We start from the raw sequence: 17,594 nt of genomic DNA on the forward strand, positions 1-17,594 counted from the left end.
CCTCCTTCAAAGGGGAGGTGCGTTCGGCGTCATAGCGATGTCACTGCGGCGTCACTAAGCGGCCTCCCAATAGAAGAGGAGGGGCGGAGATGAGCGTCCGGAACATGCCGCCCACCTCCTTCCTTCCTCATTGCCGGTAGACGCAGGTAAGGAGATGTTTGTCGTTCCTGCGGCGTCACACATAGCGATGTGTGACGTCGCAGGAACGACGAACAACCAGCGGCATGCCAACGATATTATGAAAAGGAGCGACATGTTAACGATCAACGAATTTTGACGCTTTTGCGATCGTTGATCGTTGCTCCTGGGTGTCACACACTGCGATGTCGCTAACGGCGCCGGATGTGCGCCACTAACGACGCGACCCCGACGATATATCGTTATCGATGTCGCAGCGGGTAAAGCACCCTTTAGGGGACAAGTAAAATAAAAAAGTTTTTAAATATATGAAAAAAAATGAAATGCCTGATCTATCAAAATATAAAATTAATTAATCTGATCAATAAATGGCGTAGCGAGAAAAAAAATCAAAACTCCAAAATTATGATTTTTTTAGGTCGCTGCAATATTGTATTAAAATGCAATAACAGGTAATCAAAGCATCACATCTACCCAAAAACGGTATAATTAAAAATGCCAGCTCGAGACACAAAAAATAGTCCATCACTGAGCCCCAGATCCCAAAAAATGAGAACACTATGGGTCTTGAAAAATGGCGACAAAAGTGCAATTTTTTTGGCAAACTTTTGAATTTTTTTTTCACCACTTAGATAAAAGTAAAACTATACATATTTGGTAACTATTAACTCGTACTGACCTGAGGCTTCATAATACCAAGTCAGTTTTACAATATCGTGAACATGGTAAATAAAAAAACCTAAAAACTATTGTGTAATTGCACTTTGCTTTGCAATTTCACGGCACTTTTTTCCCCCCCGGTTTCCAATATAATATGGGGCAGAATGAATGGTGTTATTCAAAAGTACAACTCGTCCCGCAAAGAAACAAGCCTCATAATATGGCTATATTGACGAAAAATAAAAAAGTATGGCTCTTGGAAGAAGGGGAGGGAAAAACAAAATCAAAACCCGGAAAGTCGCCCGGGAGTGAAGGGGTTAATGCATTAAAATTCTATCTAAAATGTTTCCAGCCTCAAATTTATGTCAAAATTTGAAACAAATAACTTTTTGTGTGTGTAATTGAATGTGGGGAAAAAAAAAACAACTAAATAATTGTCATTCCTAACATTCCCCCACATTCTATAAAATAATCACATATACAATGCTGTGTAGCAAAAATGTTAACGATAAAACTGAGCGACGGCCATTTTCTTGTAGCTCACAATCAATGCAATCTGGGCGAGCTGACCACACCAATATGTCTCCATACAGAAGACACAGATGTAAAGTGCGCTTCTGCCTCTGCAGTTTAGCCGAGCTCTCTACGAGCTCCGCCCAGAGGTGACGTCATGGAGCTGCTCTCGCCCCCCGCTTTTTTCTTTTTTTACAAACAGCTTTGCTTTTAGACACGGCGTGAGAGGCGGAGCTTCTACGTTACGTCATTCTGTGGGCGGAGACTGCGGCCAGTCACTGTGAAGGGGCCCCAGGTAAGCGGCTCGGTGAGGGCCCCGGGGGCGCAGGGTGAGGCTGCTGGGCGGCGGGTAGTGGGTGGCGGGCACGGACCCCTGACCCGCAGGGCTGCAGCCGCACTCTAGCCCTCCCTGCTGGGTGACCCGGTGACACCTGGACATCTGCTGTGCAGTTAATGTGCGGCCGTGTCCTGGGAGGGGGTCACGTGACTGGTTACTGCTGTTACTTCATTACTTGTGTTATTCTTAATATTGACCTTTGTGATTTCGGCAGGGACGTGAGAATGGCCCCTCGACAATGCTAGGCTTACCATGGGCAGCGCCGCGCTCCGCTGTTTCTGCTATGGGTGCCTCTTCACCTCTGTGACCTGGACACTTCTGCTCTTTATTTATTTCAACTTTAGCGAAGAGAGCCAAGGCGTCAGACATGTGCCCGTCAAGGGGCTGGAGCCGTACAAACCCATCCCCAAGAAGATGCCCCCCCGCCTGTCCCGGGAGTCAGCCGGGATGGAGTCCGATGGAGCCAACAAGGGGCGAGATCACTTGGGAAACTTACTGGAAACCAATGGCAACTTCTCTCCAGAAATGGGTAAGAACTAGTAACAATGTATCGCATGTGCCCGATGGGGTTCTCCCCGATTCTAGAGAACCCCCATCCCCAGCAGCTTGCTGTAAAAGGTCTTGATGAGTATCCGCTGCTGTTCCTGGTGTCTGTGATTGTCTGCAGCGCTTATGCTACATTGACGACGCTGCCGCCATTCAATGAGTAGCTCATTTTGTCTCTGAGCTCACGATGTGGCATCAGTGCTGCAGACAATCACAGACACCAGGAATAGTATAGGAGACTAAGTGCGGGACCTGGGAACGGTGAGTAAAGCACTCTTTATACATCTGCACCTTTGGACAAGGATTTTCAGAGAACACCTGTAGGATTATGTTGAAAGGACGCATTAATCGCCTGCAGCGATGATCATAGATATCAGTCATGTGACCAATGCTGCAAACCCCACTGGACCGCTGCTGCCAGTCTTTGCTGTATATGATGTCGTTGCTGCAGAGACTTGGGCATAACTACATAACAAGAGTCCAAAAGATCCCTTTGGCCTGTAAGACCAGACTAATTCTAGTGGTACTTGACGCCCTATTAAACATTTTGTGCCAGAGCCACCACAGGAGTCAGTAGTTTGGATTCTTTTGCTGGGAAACAGAGGGTTAATAGTTCCAGCCCCAACAATATTTGTTGGAATATTGTTCCCAAGACCTCATCTTGGTGACTGCGGGAGAGGAGATCGGTTTGCAGTCATCTGACTACAAAACTGGCCATAGATGTGAGATATTTATCTGCAGATGATTGGCAGATCCTGTTAAATCTGCTGATCATATCTGTGGTGCTTGCACGCATCATTAATCCCTGTATGGGGGTCAGAGTACGCACTGTGCTGGCCCGGCCGTGGTTCTCCTGACAGCCTTCGTTTTGGTCAGGAGACACGTGCCCGCTCTGCACATCACTGGCCACGTGTTGGACAGCACTTCACAGACACCTAAATTCAACCTCAAATAGGTCGTCCATCTTTGGTGGCATTTTCTTTTTTTCTCATAAATAAAAAATTTGAGGCCAAATATTTTTTGCAGTTGGGTTTCATAAAAATGTTCCTGTGTTGCTGTTCCAGGCTCATCGATTTGCTGCACATTCAGCTTTGTTGTGTTCTGCGCTCATAAATCAGCGGAGAGTAGCTAAAAAAAGATAAAGTCACTAACTCCCCGCTCAGCGGATTCTCACCGTATGTGTCAGAGGCTCTAGAAGCCAAAGGTGCAACATTCATCACCAGACCTTAAGGCTATGTTCCCACGATGAGCTTTTGGGGAGTTTTTAATGTTGAATTTATGCACCTTTTATGTCAATTAGATTCATTGTACACAAAAAATGCAATGAAAAAAACGTATTTTTTAGCATACACCTTTATCACATTTTTGACGCTGTGGTTTTTGTTTCTCTTTGCTATGTAATGTGCTACATAAAGCTAATCTGTTTTTCTGTTTTTTTTTTTTTTTTGTTTTACCTCCTGATATTTGGCTTTGACAAAACTTATTGATGTTATTAGTGCAGATTACACGTTTTTTTGCGGAAATGCACAAGTGTGGTTTTTTTTTTTCTCCAGATTTTCCACATTTGATGCAAATCTATGGGAAAACTTTGTACATAAACTTAAGGGTTCTTTACGCTCACCGACCTCGCTAGCGATGTGACACGCCAGATTGCAGATGCGATCTGCCGAGATCGCACATAGGTCATTTTAATAGCGCCGGTCACATGTGCGATCTCGGCAGATCGCATCTGTAATCTGGCGTGTCACATCGCTAACGAGATCGCTAGTGAGGACGCAGCGTGTAAAGCACCCTTTAGTGTACAATAGAAATTGACATGTTATGGATTTGAAACTCGCACTGCAGGCCAGCTTACGCGGAGAGAGGCCGATTTCAGACGTCCGTGTTTCAGGTACGTGTGACATCCGTTTTTAACACGGATGCCCCACATACCCATGTTATTTTCTGGAGTTACACACACATCCATGTTTTCACACGGACCATGTGACCCCGTTTTTTCTCTGGCATCACATCACGGATGTCACATGGATCGCACACTGATGTGATCCGTGTGACACGTACCGGAGAAAACACGGGTCTTTAAAATAAAAAGATTCTCTATATTCACCTGTATCCAGCGCGGTTTTCTTCGGCTTTGCTGTCAATTGCTTCCGACCCCCGCTAATTATGTTCATTGAATATTCACTGCACCTTGGACATGGAAGCAGGAGCATCGCCGGGGAGGACATCGCCGGTGACCGATGAGGATCTAGCAAGCCGTCTGTGTGCAGTGACTCCAGGAGGTCATCAGAGTTCCCAATGAACTCTGATGAACCCGTGAAGTCACCGTCGTGACACCCGCTGTAGCGCGGGTGTCATCAGGAGGTCATCAGAGTTCATTGGGAACTCCGATAACCTCCTGGAGTCACTGCACACACTGCCTGCTGGATACTCACCTGTCACCGGCGATGCTGAACCTGCGATGCTCCTGCTTCCAGGTCCAAGGTGCACTGAATATTCAATGAGCATAATTAGCGGGGGCAGAAGACAGCATCGCTGGAAACAGGTGAATATAAAGTCTTTTTATTTTAAAGACCCATGTTTTCTCCGGTACGTGTCACACTGATATCAGACGTATGCAAGCACAGATATCACACGTGTGACACACGTATGACTGTACCCATGCATGTGGCTTGAAACTAGCTTAAGAAAGAAGCACATTTTGCAGGAGACCTCTAGAAATCCCATCCACTTTGCTGGAACTGTAAATCGCTGCTTTTTTTTAATGCAACAAAAACATGCAACCTCAAAAATTTGCCAAAAGCTCATCGTGGGAACGTAGCATAATGCAAAAGTTATTTTTAGACTAAAATAGATGGATTTAATTAAAGAGAAAAAAAGAGCCTGTAAAGCCCACATACACATTAGACTAAAGCCGCTGACATCGAGGGCCTTGGCCAACAATCTGTGTATGGGGGCCTCCTGAATATATTAATTTATAGTACACAGAAAGTAAATCATATAGAAAGTTTAGAGGGACAGATGATGTTTGTGTTGGGTTTTGGATTGTAATATTCTCCTAAAGTCACATGTTGGACATGGCAATCGGGTGGGTTGTTTGGATGGAGCTGGTAACACGCTGGAGATGAGCACAGACTATGACGGATGTATAGAAGTCAGGAGAAGGGGACGCCGCCAGCCCTGCACTTATTAGAGCAGTAGTCAGCACGGCTGGCACAAGTCCTAGTCACCGCTAATCTGCCACACAGAAATTGGCATGAGATAAATGAGATCAGTCATACCTGGGTTGTAGCTCCGGAAACACACTGCTGGCATTCATACCGGCTACTGATACCTAACCGTACTACTGCGATTCTTCATGGAAGATTTGCAGTTAATTAAAAAAATAACCCTGCATTTTCAGTTTTCCTCACTCTGCTTCATGGATTTTTCCTATATATACAAGTGCAGCTCAATAAATTAGAATATCATCAAAAAGTTAATTTATTTCAGTAATTCAATACAAAAAGTGAAATGCATATATTATATAGTCATTACACACAGAGGGATCTATTCCTATAAATTATATAGAGTCATTACACACAGAGGGATCTATTCCTATAAATTATATAGAGTCATTACACACAGAGGGATCTATTCGTATATATTATATAGAGTCATTACACACAGAGGGATCTATTTCTAGTGTTTATTTCTGTTAATGTTGATGATTATGGCTTACTGCCAATGAAAACCCAAAAGTCATTATCTCAGAAAATTAGAATATTATATAAGATCAACTGAAAAAAAATTACACCTGAAAAGTCTGTACAGTAAATGCCTCAATACTTGGTCGAGGCTCCTTTTGCATGAATTACTGCATCAATGCGGCGTGGCATGGAGGCGATCAGACTGTGGCACTGCTGAGGTGTTATGGAAGCCCAGGTTGCTTTGATAGCAGCCTTCAGCTCGTCTGTATTGTTGGGTCTGGTGTCTCTCATCTTCCTCCTGACAATACGCCATAGATTCTCTATGGGGTTTAGGTCAGGTGAGTTTTCTGGCCAATCAAGCACAGTGATACTGTGGTTATTACACCAGGCATTGGTACTTTTGGCAGTGTGACAAATCCTGATGGAAAATTAAATTTCCATCTCCAAAAAGCTTGTCGGCAGAGGGAAGCATGAAGTGCTCTAAAATTTCCTGGTAGATGGCTGTTCTGACTTTGGTCTTGATAAAACACAGTGGACCTACACCAGCAGATGACATAGCTCCTCAAACCATCACTGATTGTGGAAACTTCACACTAGACCTCAGCAGCTTGGATTGTGGCCTCTCCACTCTTCCTCCAGACTTTTGGACCGCGATTTCCAAATGAAATGCAAAATTTACTTTCATCTGAAAACAACACCGTTTACCACTGAGCAACAGTCCAGTTCTTTGTCTCCTTGGCCCAGGTAAGACGCTTCTGGCATTGTCTATTGGTCATGAGTGGCTTGATACAAGGAATGTGACAGTTGTAGCCCATGTCCTGGATACGTCTGTGTGGGGTGCCTCTTGAAGCACTGACTCCAGCAGCAGTCCACTCCTTGTGAATCTCCCCCGAATTATTGAATGGCCTTTTCTTAACAATCCTATCAAGGCTGCGGTTATCCTGGTTGCTTGTACACCTTTTTCTACCACACTTTTTCCTCCGCTCAATTTTCCATTAATATGCTTGGATACAGCACTCTGTGAACAGCTAGATTCTTTAGCAATGACCTTTTGTGGCTTACCCTCCTTGTGGAGTGTGTCAGTGACTGCCTTCTGGACAACCGTGAAGTCAGCAGTCTCCCCCCATAATTGTGTAGCATACTGAACCAGACAAAGCTTAACGAGCTTAAGAAGCCTTTGCAGGTGTTTTGTGGTAATTATTCTAATTTTCTGAGATAATGACTTTTGGGTTTTCATTGGCTGTAAGCCACAAACAACATTAACAGAAATAAACACTGGAAATAGATCCCTCTGTGTGTAATGACTGTATATAATGTGTTTCCCTTTTTGTATTGAATTACTGAAATAAAATTAACTTTTTGATATTCTAATTTATTGAGATGCACCTGGATGTGTTCAATTTGAATCTGTTTGGTACATTATAGGGTTATTCTCCATTCTGGCGGAGATGGACAGAATGCCACCCTTGCTCCCTTCACTGCAGATGGAGCTATGGAGACAACCAAAGAAGGGCTGAGCTACACTGTAATCCACTGAAATCAGTGGGGATTATGTAAAAGGTGTAGCTTTGAGGAGGTGTCCCAATTGGATGCTACAGGGGAAATGTATTACATACCCATGTAATATGGTGACATTTCCTAAAAAGACCACCTTTGAGAAAACTGTCCTACTAGAAGACCATTTTTCACTGTAATTTTTGGTGGAGGTTTTTGGAAGTTTTATTTGTGATGTCAGATCCACATTTTTGCAGGGAGCATCTCCATAAACAGAATTCTTATCTCCGCCGCCCTCTTATATTTTTGGTAAGCTACTAAAGGGTATTGGGACACATTATCTATCATTCATCTGCTTTAAAGGGCTAGTCCGGTCTAAAGTGATAAGTCTTCAGTCACTATGTGTGTCACCCTGTGACTGCAGACTTATGAATCCTCCCAATGCACTCACTGTGCGCTGCGAGGATGCACTGGTTTATGACCCGGGGAACCACAATCACGGGACTGCAGCTATACGATATCCGACTTGTGACTGCAGCCTCACTCAATATAAGCGTTGTCAATCTTGTATTGAGAGAGCGGTGGTGGAAGTATCCCCTTCCATGCGTCAGGAAATAAAATCTTTAATCAAAGATGACGTTTGAAACACTGTTAAAATAGAATTTGGTCATAGGGCCTTCCTCCTCCTCCTCAGGGTGGCATTATTTACCATCAAATGTTAGTATGGAGGGAGATCTGGAAGAATTTTGGGAGTTGATTGATACTGTTTGCTCAGAATCATTCTTGTCTGTCGGGGAATATGGCAGCCGTGCTTGTCTTTGTACTCCTCACCTGGTTGTCGTCACACACGCTTGAAACCATCTGAACCAAATAAGTTTATCTTGGTCTCATCAGAGAACAGGACATGATTCCAGTGATCCATATCCTTTGCTTTTCTTCAGCAACCTGCTTTAATGCTTTCTCGTGCATCATCTTTAGAAGAGGCTTCCTTGTGATGACAGCCATGCAGACCAATTTGATGCAGTATGAGGCATATGATCTGAGCACTGAAAGGCTGACACCCCACCCCTTTAACCTCTGCAGCAATACTGGCAGCACTCACATCTGTTTTGAAAAGACAACTTCCAACTTATGGATATGATGCTGAGCACGTGCACTCAACTTCTTTGAACGAACATGGCGAGGCCTGTTCTGAGTGGAACCTGTCTTGTTAAACTGTTATATGGTTTTGGCCACCGTGCTGCAGCTCAGTTTCAGGGTGTTTTAAAATCTTCTTATAGCCTAGGTCATCTTTATGTAGAGCAGGGGTGGGGAACTTGTGGCCCACAATGGTTTTTTTGCGGCCCATGGGCACATTCCCGGGGACCGCAGCGCTTGGGTGGCAGCCGCGATTTTGCCGGCCCTTTAAATCCCAAGGCGTGATGCAAGGACATGCACGTAGCGTTCACTACTGATTCAGCGTGCTCAGGGCTTGCGTTGTGTGCGGAGTAAGATCAAGATGTGCTGCCGTTCCACAGAAGAAGACGAGCAGCAGCTTTATCGACTTCCGTGCTATACATGCCTCCCGGACTGGTGCTTTGTGACTCGTCGCCCCCAGTGCTGTGAGCCAGTCGCCCCCAGTGCTGTGAGCCAGTCGCCCCCAGTGCTGTGAGCCAGTCGCCCCCAGTGCTGTGAGCCAGTCGCCCCCAGTGCTGTGAGCCAGTCGCCCCCAGTGCTGTGAGCCAGTCGCCCCCAGTGCTGTGAGCCAGTCGCCCCCAGTGCTGTGAGCCAGTCGCCCCCAGTGCTGTGAGCCAGTCGCCCCCAGTGCTGTGAGCCAGTCGCCCCCAGTGCTGTGAGCCAGTCGCCCCCAGCATCTCCTGTGATGGATATGCCTCTCCTGTGATGGATATGCCTCTCCTGTGATGGATATGCCTCTCCTGTGATGGATATGCCTCTCCTGTGATGGATATGCCTCTCCTGTGATGGATATGCCCCCAGCCTCTCCAGACAGACAAACCTGGAAAAGCAGTTGTGAGAAACAACATGATCCATATCACCTAACATCACAGCCGCACCAAAGAGAAGCCACTCCAGCCACCACAGTAAGGGTGGGCTAATTAATTGTTTGACCAAATATAGCGGGGTAATTTTCAATTTGTTGATTTTGTGCGTCCCCTGAAGGTTGGTAGAAAATTCCAAATGGCCCCCGGCTGAGAAATGGTTCCTCACCCCTGATGTAGAGCAACAATTCTTGTTTTCAAATCCTCAGAGAATTCTTTGCCATGGTGAACTTCCAGTGACCAGTATGAGAGAGTGTGTGAGCTATAACACCAAATATAACACCCCTGCTCCCCATTCATCGCTGATACCTTGTAACACTGAGTAGTCACATGACACCAGGTAGTGAAAATGGCTAATTGGGCACAATTTGGCCTTTTTCCCTTAGGGGTGTCCACACTTTTGTTGCCAGTGAATTAGACATTAATGGTTGTATGTTAGTGTAAATTTTGTGTGACCTAAATAACAACGTTATACAAGCTACTTTACATTGCATCAAAGTGTCATATCTTCAGTGTTGCCCCATGAAAAGGTATAATAAAATATTTACAAAAATAAGAGGGGTGTACTCACTTTTGTGACTATACTGTAGATGGAACCTGCAGTTATCTGAAATTCATGGGAAATCCCTAAACATTCCCCTTACAATATAATGTGTGTGACTTGTCTAATAAAGTACCCTGTAACCAGTGGTGTGGGCGCCTGCAGTCGGCAGCCCCTGTTTGTTGGAATTGATAACATATTGTGTGGTTTTAAGACCACCATGGCTGAGCCTGCCGAAATAGGCCGCACTTGTGTGAATATCTGACCAACTCCCCACTGGAAATTTGGAATAAACCAGGCTGGACAAACAATCTCCACATCTGAGTAGATGTAGTCGCCAAAAGGCAAACCACTTTTCTGGCAAGGTCTCGCTGACTGGCTTCTCTGAGGATGGTTAGTGCCCCGACAAGCATTTGTAGGCTTCTTTCTCTCTTTTCTTCTCACATGATGACACATTACACAGATGGATGGAGATCTCCTGCTGTCACCCAGCGCATGGACTGTTTCTACACAAGTGTGAGGAAAGGTTTAGCCCTCGTGATTTCAGGACAGAATTCTTATGAATCTCCGGATTTCACTGTGGTTTTACTGTTTAAATGGGAAATCTTGTAAAGAGGAAGCAAAGTCTTGAAGGAGGAGACGCTGACGATTCCAACTGCACTCAACATTCTTTTAGAAATATAATGACGTTACATAGGTTCCCTGTGGCTGTGAGCCGTCTCATTCACATTGTGCAGTCTTCATCGTCTCTACTAGTCACAGTTTTTCAATTATTAATGCTAATCTTAGTTTGGAATTTATTTTTCATACAATTTGCTGCAGTAGTCCTAGGATCAACAAACATGAGTCTCTTAAAACTGACATATTTTAAAGGGAACCGGTCACCAGGTTTTTCCCTTATGAGCTGCAGCCACCACCAGTGGGCTCTTATATACAGTATTCTAGAATACTGTATATAAGAGCTTGGGCTGCTCTGTAGAACGTAAAAAACACCCTTATTATACTCCCCTGTGGGGCAGTCCAGTCCGATTGGTGTTGCTGCACTGAGCCTGGCGCTTCCTCCATCTTGTGGGATCGCTGTCCTTCTGCCCAGATCAATCACACAGAGGCCTCCATTGTGCTCCTGCGCATGCGCACTTATAATCTGCCCTTCTGAGGCCAGAGCAAAGCACTGTAGTGTGCATGCGCTGGCGGTCTTTGACCTTTCCACTTTCCACTTGCCTGTACCCCGCTGATGAAGCATTTGCAATAGCGCGCGTCCGGGAGAAAGGTTGCTCACTCACCCACTTTGGGACTGCCAGCTGTAGACCCTCTACCTTTACACTATGGGTAAGTTTGGAATGCTCTTTTTCTATACTATGATCAATTTGATCCTGTAGTGTATCTCCAGCACATGGTTCACTAGACTTAGTATTCACTATTTAGCTTATGGAGCAAGGATGGGTTAATGTGGCTAGGTTCCCTGGTGGATGGGTGTGATTGAATCCACCTACCTCATTTATTGATTATATGGAAAATGCACTTTTTTTTATCATTGTACGTCTATTTTTCAATAAAAATTAGATTTTATATTTGAATAAGTCTCCTTACATGTGTTTTGCACCAAGTATTCACTGTAGTGTGCATGCGCTGGCAGTCTTTGACCTTTCCTCGCGCCTGCGCAGTACAGTACTTTGCTCTGCCCTCAGCATGTCAGATCAAAGTGCGCATGTGCAGGAGTGCAATGGAGGCCTCTCTGTGATGCATCATGCACACGGGGCTGGGCAGAAGGACAGCAATCACACAAGATGGAGGAGGCGCCGGACCAAGAGCAGCGACACTCATCAGATCGGACCACCCCCTAGGTGAGTATAATAAAGGTCTTTTTTTATGTTCTACAGAGCAACCTGAGCTCTTATATACAGCATTCTGGAATACTGTATATAAGAGCTCACTGGAGGTGGCCACAGCTCATAAGGGAAAAACCTGGTGACAAGTTCCCTTTTAATTTCAGTTTTTTTCTTTTTACTTTTAATGCATCTATAAATAAAATAAATCCTTAAATCTTGCTGTTTTCATTGACCCATATCACTGACGGTCACCTGAGAGCTTTGGCACCTGCTCCTCATGAGAACAATCCTGTGCTGTGTAAAGCGGCAGCGATGGCATAATGTACAGACGCTGAGAACTGCAGATCAGCTCTTATTCTCTCGGAAAGTTGCTGATCTGCAGTTCCTGGCAATGAACGGAGATAGAAAAAGGCTGATCAGTGGGGTGCAGGTTATCCTACCATCACAAAGCATAGATCATCAATACGTATTACCTGGATAACTCCTTTTAAAGCCCGCCCTGGCTTCCACTGGACTCATAACTGAAACAGGGCGGAAAAGGGTTTTACAAAAAGCCAAAAAATAAGTTTGTTACTAAAGGAACACATTTGGCACAGATATCGAAGATTAATGATGTAACGCTTTTTAAAAGCAGATGCTTCATTTGCCTGTATAAGAGTCCAGATTAAGATTGCTTTTGTTGAAGTAAACATTTATAAGAGTGTGACCAGAAATTATAAACTGACATGTCACAAAGTGGGACCCGTGCCTAAAGCCAAAATCTCATTTCTTCTGAGGCGTCCAGTTCTTTTTAATTTCCCATATACAAGGATCTGACACTTCTTGTCAGATTTCATGGTGCTGTACATGTGAAAAGGGGTTTACTTACAAATATAAAATTACAATGCACAAGCTAATATTCACAGACTGGTACAGAAAGGGGAGGGCCCTAGCCTTGTGGGCTTACAATCTACAGGATAATAGGATAATGAAATGTGGTGGATAATCGGACATGTTGGGGCACAGCGTTCCAGAGGATGAGGGATACTTGGGAGAAGTCTTGAGGGGTGGTTGGGTGAGGAACATACAAGAGTAGAGGAGAGAAGGAGTTTTTGGGAAGACCAGAGATTGCGTGTGGAAAGAATATAATATACAAAACAAGAAAGCCTTCGGAGACACCATCTCATGTTTCTCAACACTGGCAGGAAACTAGCCAGGTCTTTCACAGGGAGGGAACAACCACGGGAAGGGCAGTCGCCAGTCAAGGAGACCACCTATGTAAATGCAAATACCCCGAAACAGCTTTTTGTGGATGGATACCATGTTTGGCATAGGTGGTCTCCTTGACTGGAGACTGCCCTTCCCGTGGTTGTTCCTTCCCGGTGAAAGACCTGGCTAGTTTCCTGCCAATGTTGAGAAATATGTGATGGTGTCTCCGCAGGCTTTCTTGTTTTCAATATTTCCCAGGGGGCATTGCTCTAGAATCACTGCGTTGAGAAACACGTGATGGTGTCTCCGGTGTTGGATGGTGATCTCCCCAAGGTCAACCATCCTCGCTTATATATATATATATATATTACTGCTCAAAGTTGAAATTGCAAGACCAAAAAGGAAAAGTCATGGCATTATGGAAAACTCCGGATTGATAGACATGTTACTGACATGCAAATGATGAAAAAATGGAAACAACCTTTTCATTTATTCAATATTGAGTATGATAGCCACACAGAAATACATGCACTTACACATCTTGGCTGATATCAGTGAGGCTATTAATGAGGAATGTTCTTCCACGATAAATGCTCTTGGGCAACTCATCATGATCTGCTGCTGGCAGCTCCCTGTGCACTTGCTCACCAGTGATGTTCCAGTTGTGCTCGATAGAAGACAAGTCTCGAGTTGTGGTAGGCCCTGATAGCATATTTATCCAAAGCAGACTGCTCACAGTGTCACAAACAATATGTGGCTTGGTTTTGTTGTGTTGATAACAATGCTCCTGGGACACTTAGGAGAAATTGACCTACCACTGGTTCCACAATTAATGAAAATGAAATCTACCAAGACTATGATATCAAGTAATGTCTACACAAACCATCAAAATGCATTGGGCTATGATCCAGACATCAACTTACAGGTGCTCCATTGACCTAACATCTCCTATTTCTAAGGTTATCCGGGTGCAGAGCAAGACTACAGTGAAGGCTGAAATGTAGGTCTGAGTCCCTCTTTTATCTTCTATGCAATGACAGCTGGAGATCATGTGGCCAATGCAATGAAGAGGCCTTGACTAAGGAATCACATCAGCCCTACTTCCAGGACTTTATTGTGGGGTGAAATAATGTACAGTAGCTGGACCTCTCTAGTCACATTTCAGGTTCACTAACAGCTCTGTGTTAACTTGATTTGCTTGTGGAACCAGTGTTTAAATTCATTTTTACAAAGTGTCCCAGGAGACGGTTTTCCACACAGCAACGCCAGGCCACATATTATTCTTGCTACTGTGAGCAGCCTGCATGGCCGAAACATTCTACCATGACCTGTCTCTCATCAAGCACAACTGGGATATCCCTGATCGGCAATTGCAAAGGGAGCTGCCAGCAGTGGATCTTGATTGCTGCCCAAGTGCACTCAGCATGGCAAAATCGGCCATACCGTGTGTGTGTGTCTGTCTGTCTGTCTGTGTCATGGGCGAGATTCCGTACTGGTCAGGCAAACCCCTTCAAGGTAACACTGGTCATACACCTTCAATTTACCTTGAAGGTTGGCCAGCTTTAGGGTTAGTAACCATAACCTTAACTTACATTCACAATTGCTTGTGCAGTGTCAGTGTCTCTTATGGTAACACTTTTTGGCACTTTCAAAACACTTTGTGTGGTAGTGGAACCTTTTTTCCCTATCCGGCCGGGATGGGGCAGAATGCAAGAGTCTTGAGCGGGACTCTGCAATGGTGGTTGTTGAAGTCACACATGGCTGATGCTATGGGAGCGAGCAGGGCTGGCCGGGAGGCGGGATCCAAGATGCGGCACTCGGGAAGCAGGAGGTGAGACCCTGGATTGGCAGCAAAGCCCAAACCATAGAGCAGAAACAGCCAAGAGGCGTGACCCAGGAGGCAGTATTTGGGAGGCAGAACTCAGAAGCAGCAACCAAGCAAAAATCATAGGGCAGTAGCGGCCAGGAGGCGGGAATCAGGTGACAAAACTTAGAAGGCGTCACTCGGGAGCTGATGAGCAGATTTTACCCTGCCATGGTGGGAGTACGTGGCAGGATGATTTGGGAGCTACATGCTGCCTATTCCAATGCCTCCAGCATTAGGTCATGTCTCCATGATGTTAATGACATAACCTAGCATCATGTGACATAACCTAGAGCTGAAGGCACTGAGTAAACAGGGCTTATTTTTGGAGTAGGGCTCATAATTGATATATATTAATTTTAAACATATATTTGTTCTTTCTCTTCACCGGTGTGATTAATATGAGGTCTGCTTTCTTATAGGTATGATCTTCAATGAACAAGATCAGGATGTGCGGGATGTTGGCTATCAGAAGCATGCCTTCAATATGCTGATAAGTAATAGACTGGGCTATCACAGAGACATTCCAGACACCAGGGACCCCAAGTATGTTTCTAGTCTTGTATTATGTTATCAATGCATAGATGCTATTCATTCCTGCAGAAGAAAGATCCCTGACATGAAAATTAAAGCCCAACTATCAGTGTTCTGATTATAATGGGACGTGGAGGAGTGTTTGGTAGTTGAGTACATGATGACGTGTGGTGGATCAGTAAGATTGTGGCACACATTGCGATGTGTAAATCCAGCTTTACTTAGGCTGCTTTCACAAGATTATTATGCTGCGGTGCAGGAGCCAAGTTATCTGTTCTTCTATGAAATGACTGCAACCATTGCCAAAGAAGACTTTCCTGATTTCACAGGATTGTGCCTGCATAAACCTACTGGTAAAGCACAATACCGGCTAGATACTACACATGACCAGATTCTCATGGACATCTGTGGGCTCCATTGATCTCCCATAGACATCCATGAGAAGCAGACTATGTGCAAATCAGAGCAGAGTGAAACTCTGTAACATCAAAGAAAGTTCATGTTGTGCAAACGAAGGATAACACAGCATCCTGGCTGTAAAACCACATCCTTTAAAAAGAAAACAAATGCCAGATTTTTTATAAATTTAAAGTACAAAGTGTTTTTTTTTTTTAAAAATTAACGTTTATTAAAGGGAATCTGTCAGCAGGTTTTTGCTTTGTAATCTGTAGACAGCAGGAGATTGAGGCTGACACACATAGTTCAATGATTTCAATGGTGTCATTTGTTGTTTACTTATAGGCCAGGTTTTATCAACTGGGATTATATCATTGCCCAGACTACCCAAGTCCAGCTGTGACCCCTCCCTCCCTGAGTAGCACATCTGTGTATAGACTTTGTATGTCTGCACAGAGCCTAGATGGGGATGGGGACAGCTTTTTGAGCTCTGCTGCATTGCTAAATCTTAAAAACTGTCACAACAGACAAGTGTGAACAGGAGCATACTGAACATAAACTAATAGCTGCACTCTGAGATGCTAAGCTATAAAGACATTGAATATAAGAACTTAGACATGCATTACTTCTAAGGAAATTAATTCACTTGGCGTATAGTAAAGGCCAGTCTAAAGGCCCCGTCACACTAAGCAACATCGCTGCTAACGAACAACTTTTGTGACGTTGCTAGCGATGTTGCTGTGTGTGACATCCAGCAACAACCTGGCCCCTGCTGTGAGGTCGTTGGTTGTTGCTGAATGTCCTGGGCCATTTTTTAGTTGTTGCTCTCCCGCTGTGAAGCGCACATCGCTGTGTGTGACAGCGAGACAGCAACAACTAAATGTGCAGGCAGCAGGAGCCGGCTTCTGCGGAGGCTGGTAACCACAGTAAACATCGGGTAACCAAGAAGCCCTGTCCTTGGTTACCCGATATTTACCTTTGTTACCAGCCTCCGCCGCTCTCACTGTCAGTGCCGGCTCCTGCTCTATGCACATGTAGCTGCAGCACACATCGGGTAATTAACCCGATGTGTGCTGTAACTAGGAAAGCAAGGAGCCAGCGCTAAGCGGTGTGCGCTGCTCCCTGCTCTGTGCACATTTAGCTGCAGCACACATCGGGTAATTAACCCGATGTGTGCTGTAACTAGGAGAGCAGGGAGCTCAGTGTGCGCTGCTCCCTGCTCTCTGCACGTGTAGCTGTGTGCGCTGGTAACCAAGGTAAATATCGGGTTGGTTACCCGATATTTACCTTAGTTACCAAGCGCAGCATCTTCCACGCGGCGCTGGGGGCTGGTCACTGGTTGCTGGTGAGCTCACCAGCAACTCGTGTAGCGACGCTCCAGCGATCCCTGCCAGGTCAGGTTGCTGGTGGGATCGCTGGAGCGTCGCAGTGTGACATCTCACCAGCAACCTCCTAGCAACTTACCAGTGATCCCTATCGTTGTTGGGATCGCTGGTAAGTTGTTTAGTGTGACTGGACCTTTATGCGAGCCCAGCAGCCAGTGTCAAGGCGTATCTTGTATGCTGTTGTTTACTTATAATCCCAGGTGATGAAACTTTAACTATATCTTTGCCCATACTACACTAGTCCCTTTCACTCTGATCAGCACGTCTCCGTCTATAGACTTTGTACGCAGAGAGCCTGGTGTGGGCGGGGGCAGCTTTCTGAGCTCTTCTGCATTACTAAATCTAAGAACTGTGTCACAACTTCTGCACGCAGTAAACTAAGTGATAAATCGTTAGATTCAGGGCCTCTGTTCTTGAAGCATGCCGCTTTCAGAAGAGGTA

The 17,594-nt window shown here is 45.0% G+C and overlaps 1 protein-coding gene across 1 annotated transcript in view; it reads left to right on the forward strand.

Annotated features, from left to right (window-relative positions):
* Nucleotides 1-1,504: 1,504 nt before the first annotated feature.
* Nucleotides 1,505-17,594, forward strand: part of GALNT11 (polypeptide N-acetylgalactosaminyltransferase 11) — a 66,903-nt gene continuing 50,813 nt past the window's right edge. The window contains exons 1-3 of the mRNA XM_075315423.1: nt 1,505-1,606; nt 1,863-2,177; nt 15,261-15,384. Of these exons, the coding sequence (XP_075171538.1) occupies nt 1,901-2,177; nt 15,261-15,384 (401 nt within the window). The 5' untranslated portion in view covers nt 1,505-1,606; nt 1,863-1,900. The remainder of the gene's footprint in view (nt 1,607-1,862; nt 2,178-15,260; nt 15,385-17,594) is intronic.

Source organism: Anomaloglossus baeobatrachus, chromosome 6 (assembly GCF_048569485.1).
Source record: "Anomaloglossus baeobatrachus isolate aAnoBae1 chromosome 6, aAnoBae1.hap1, whole genome shotgun sequence".
Taxonomy (NCBI): domain Eukaryota; kingdom Metazoa; phylum Chordata; class Amphibia; order Anura; family Aromobatidae; genus Anomaloglossus; species Anomaloglossus baeobatrachus.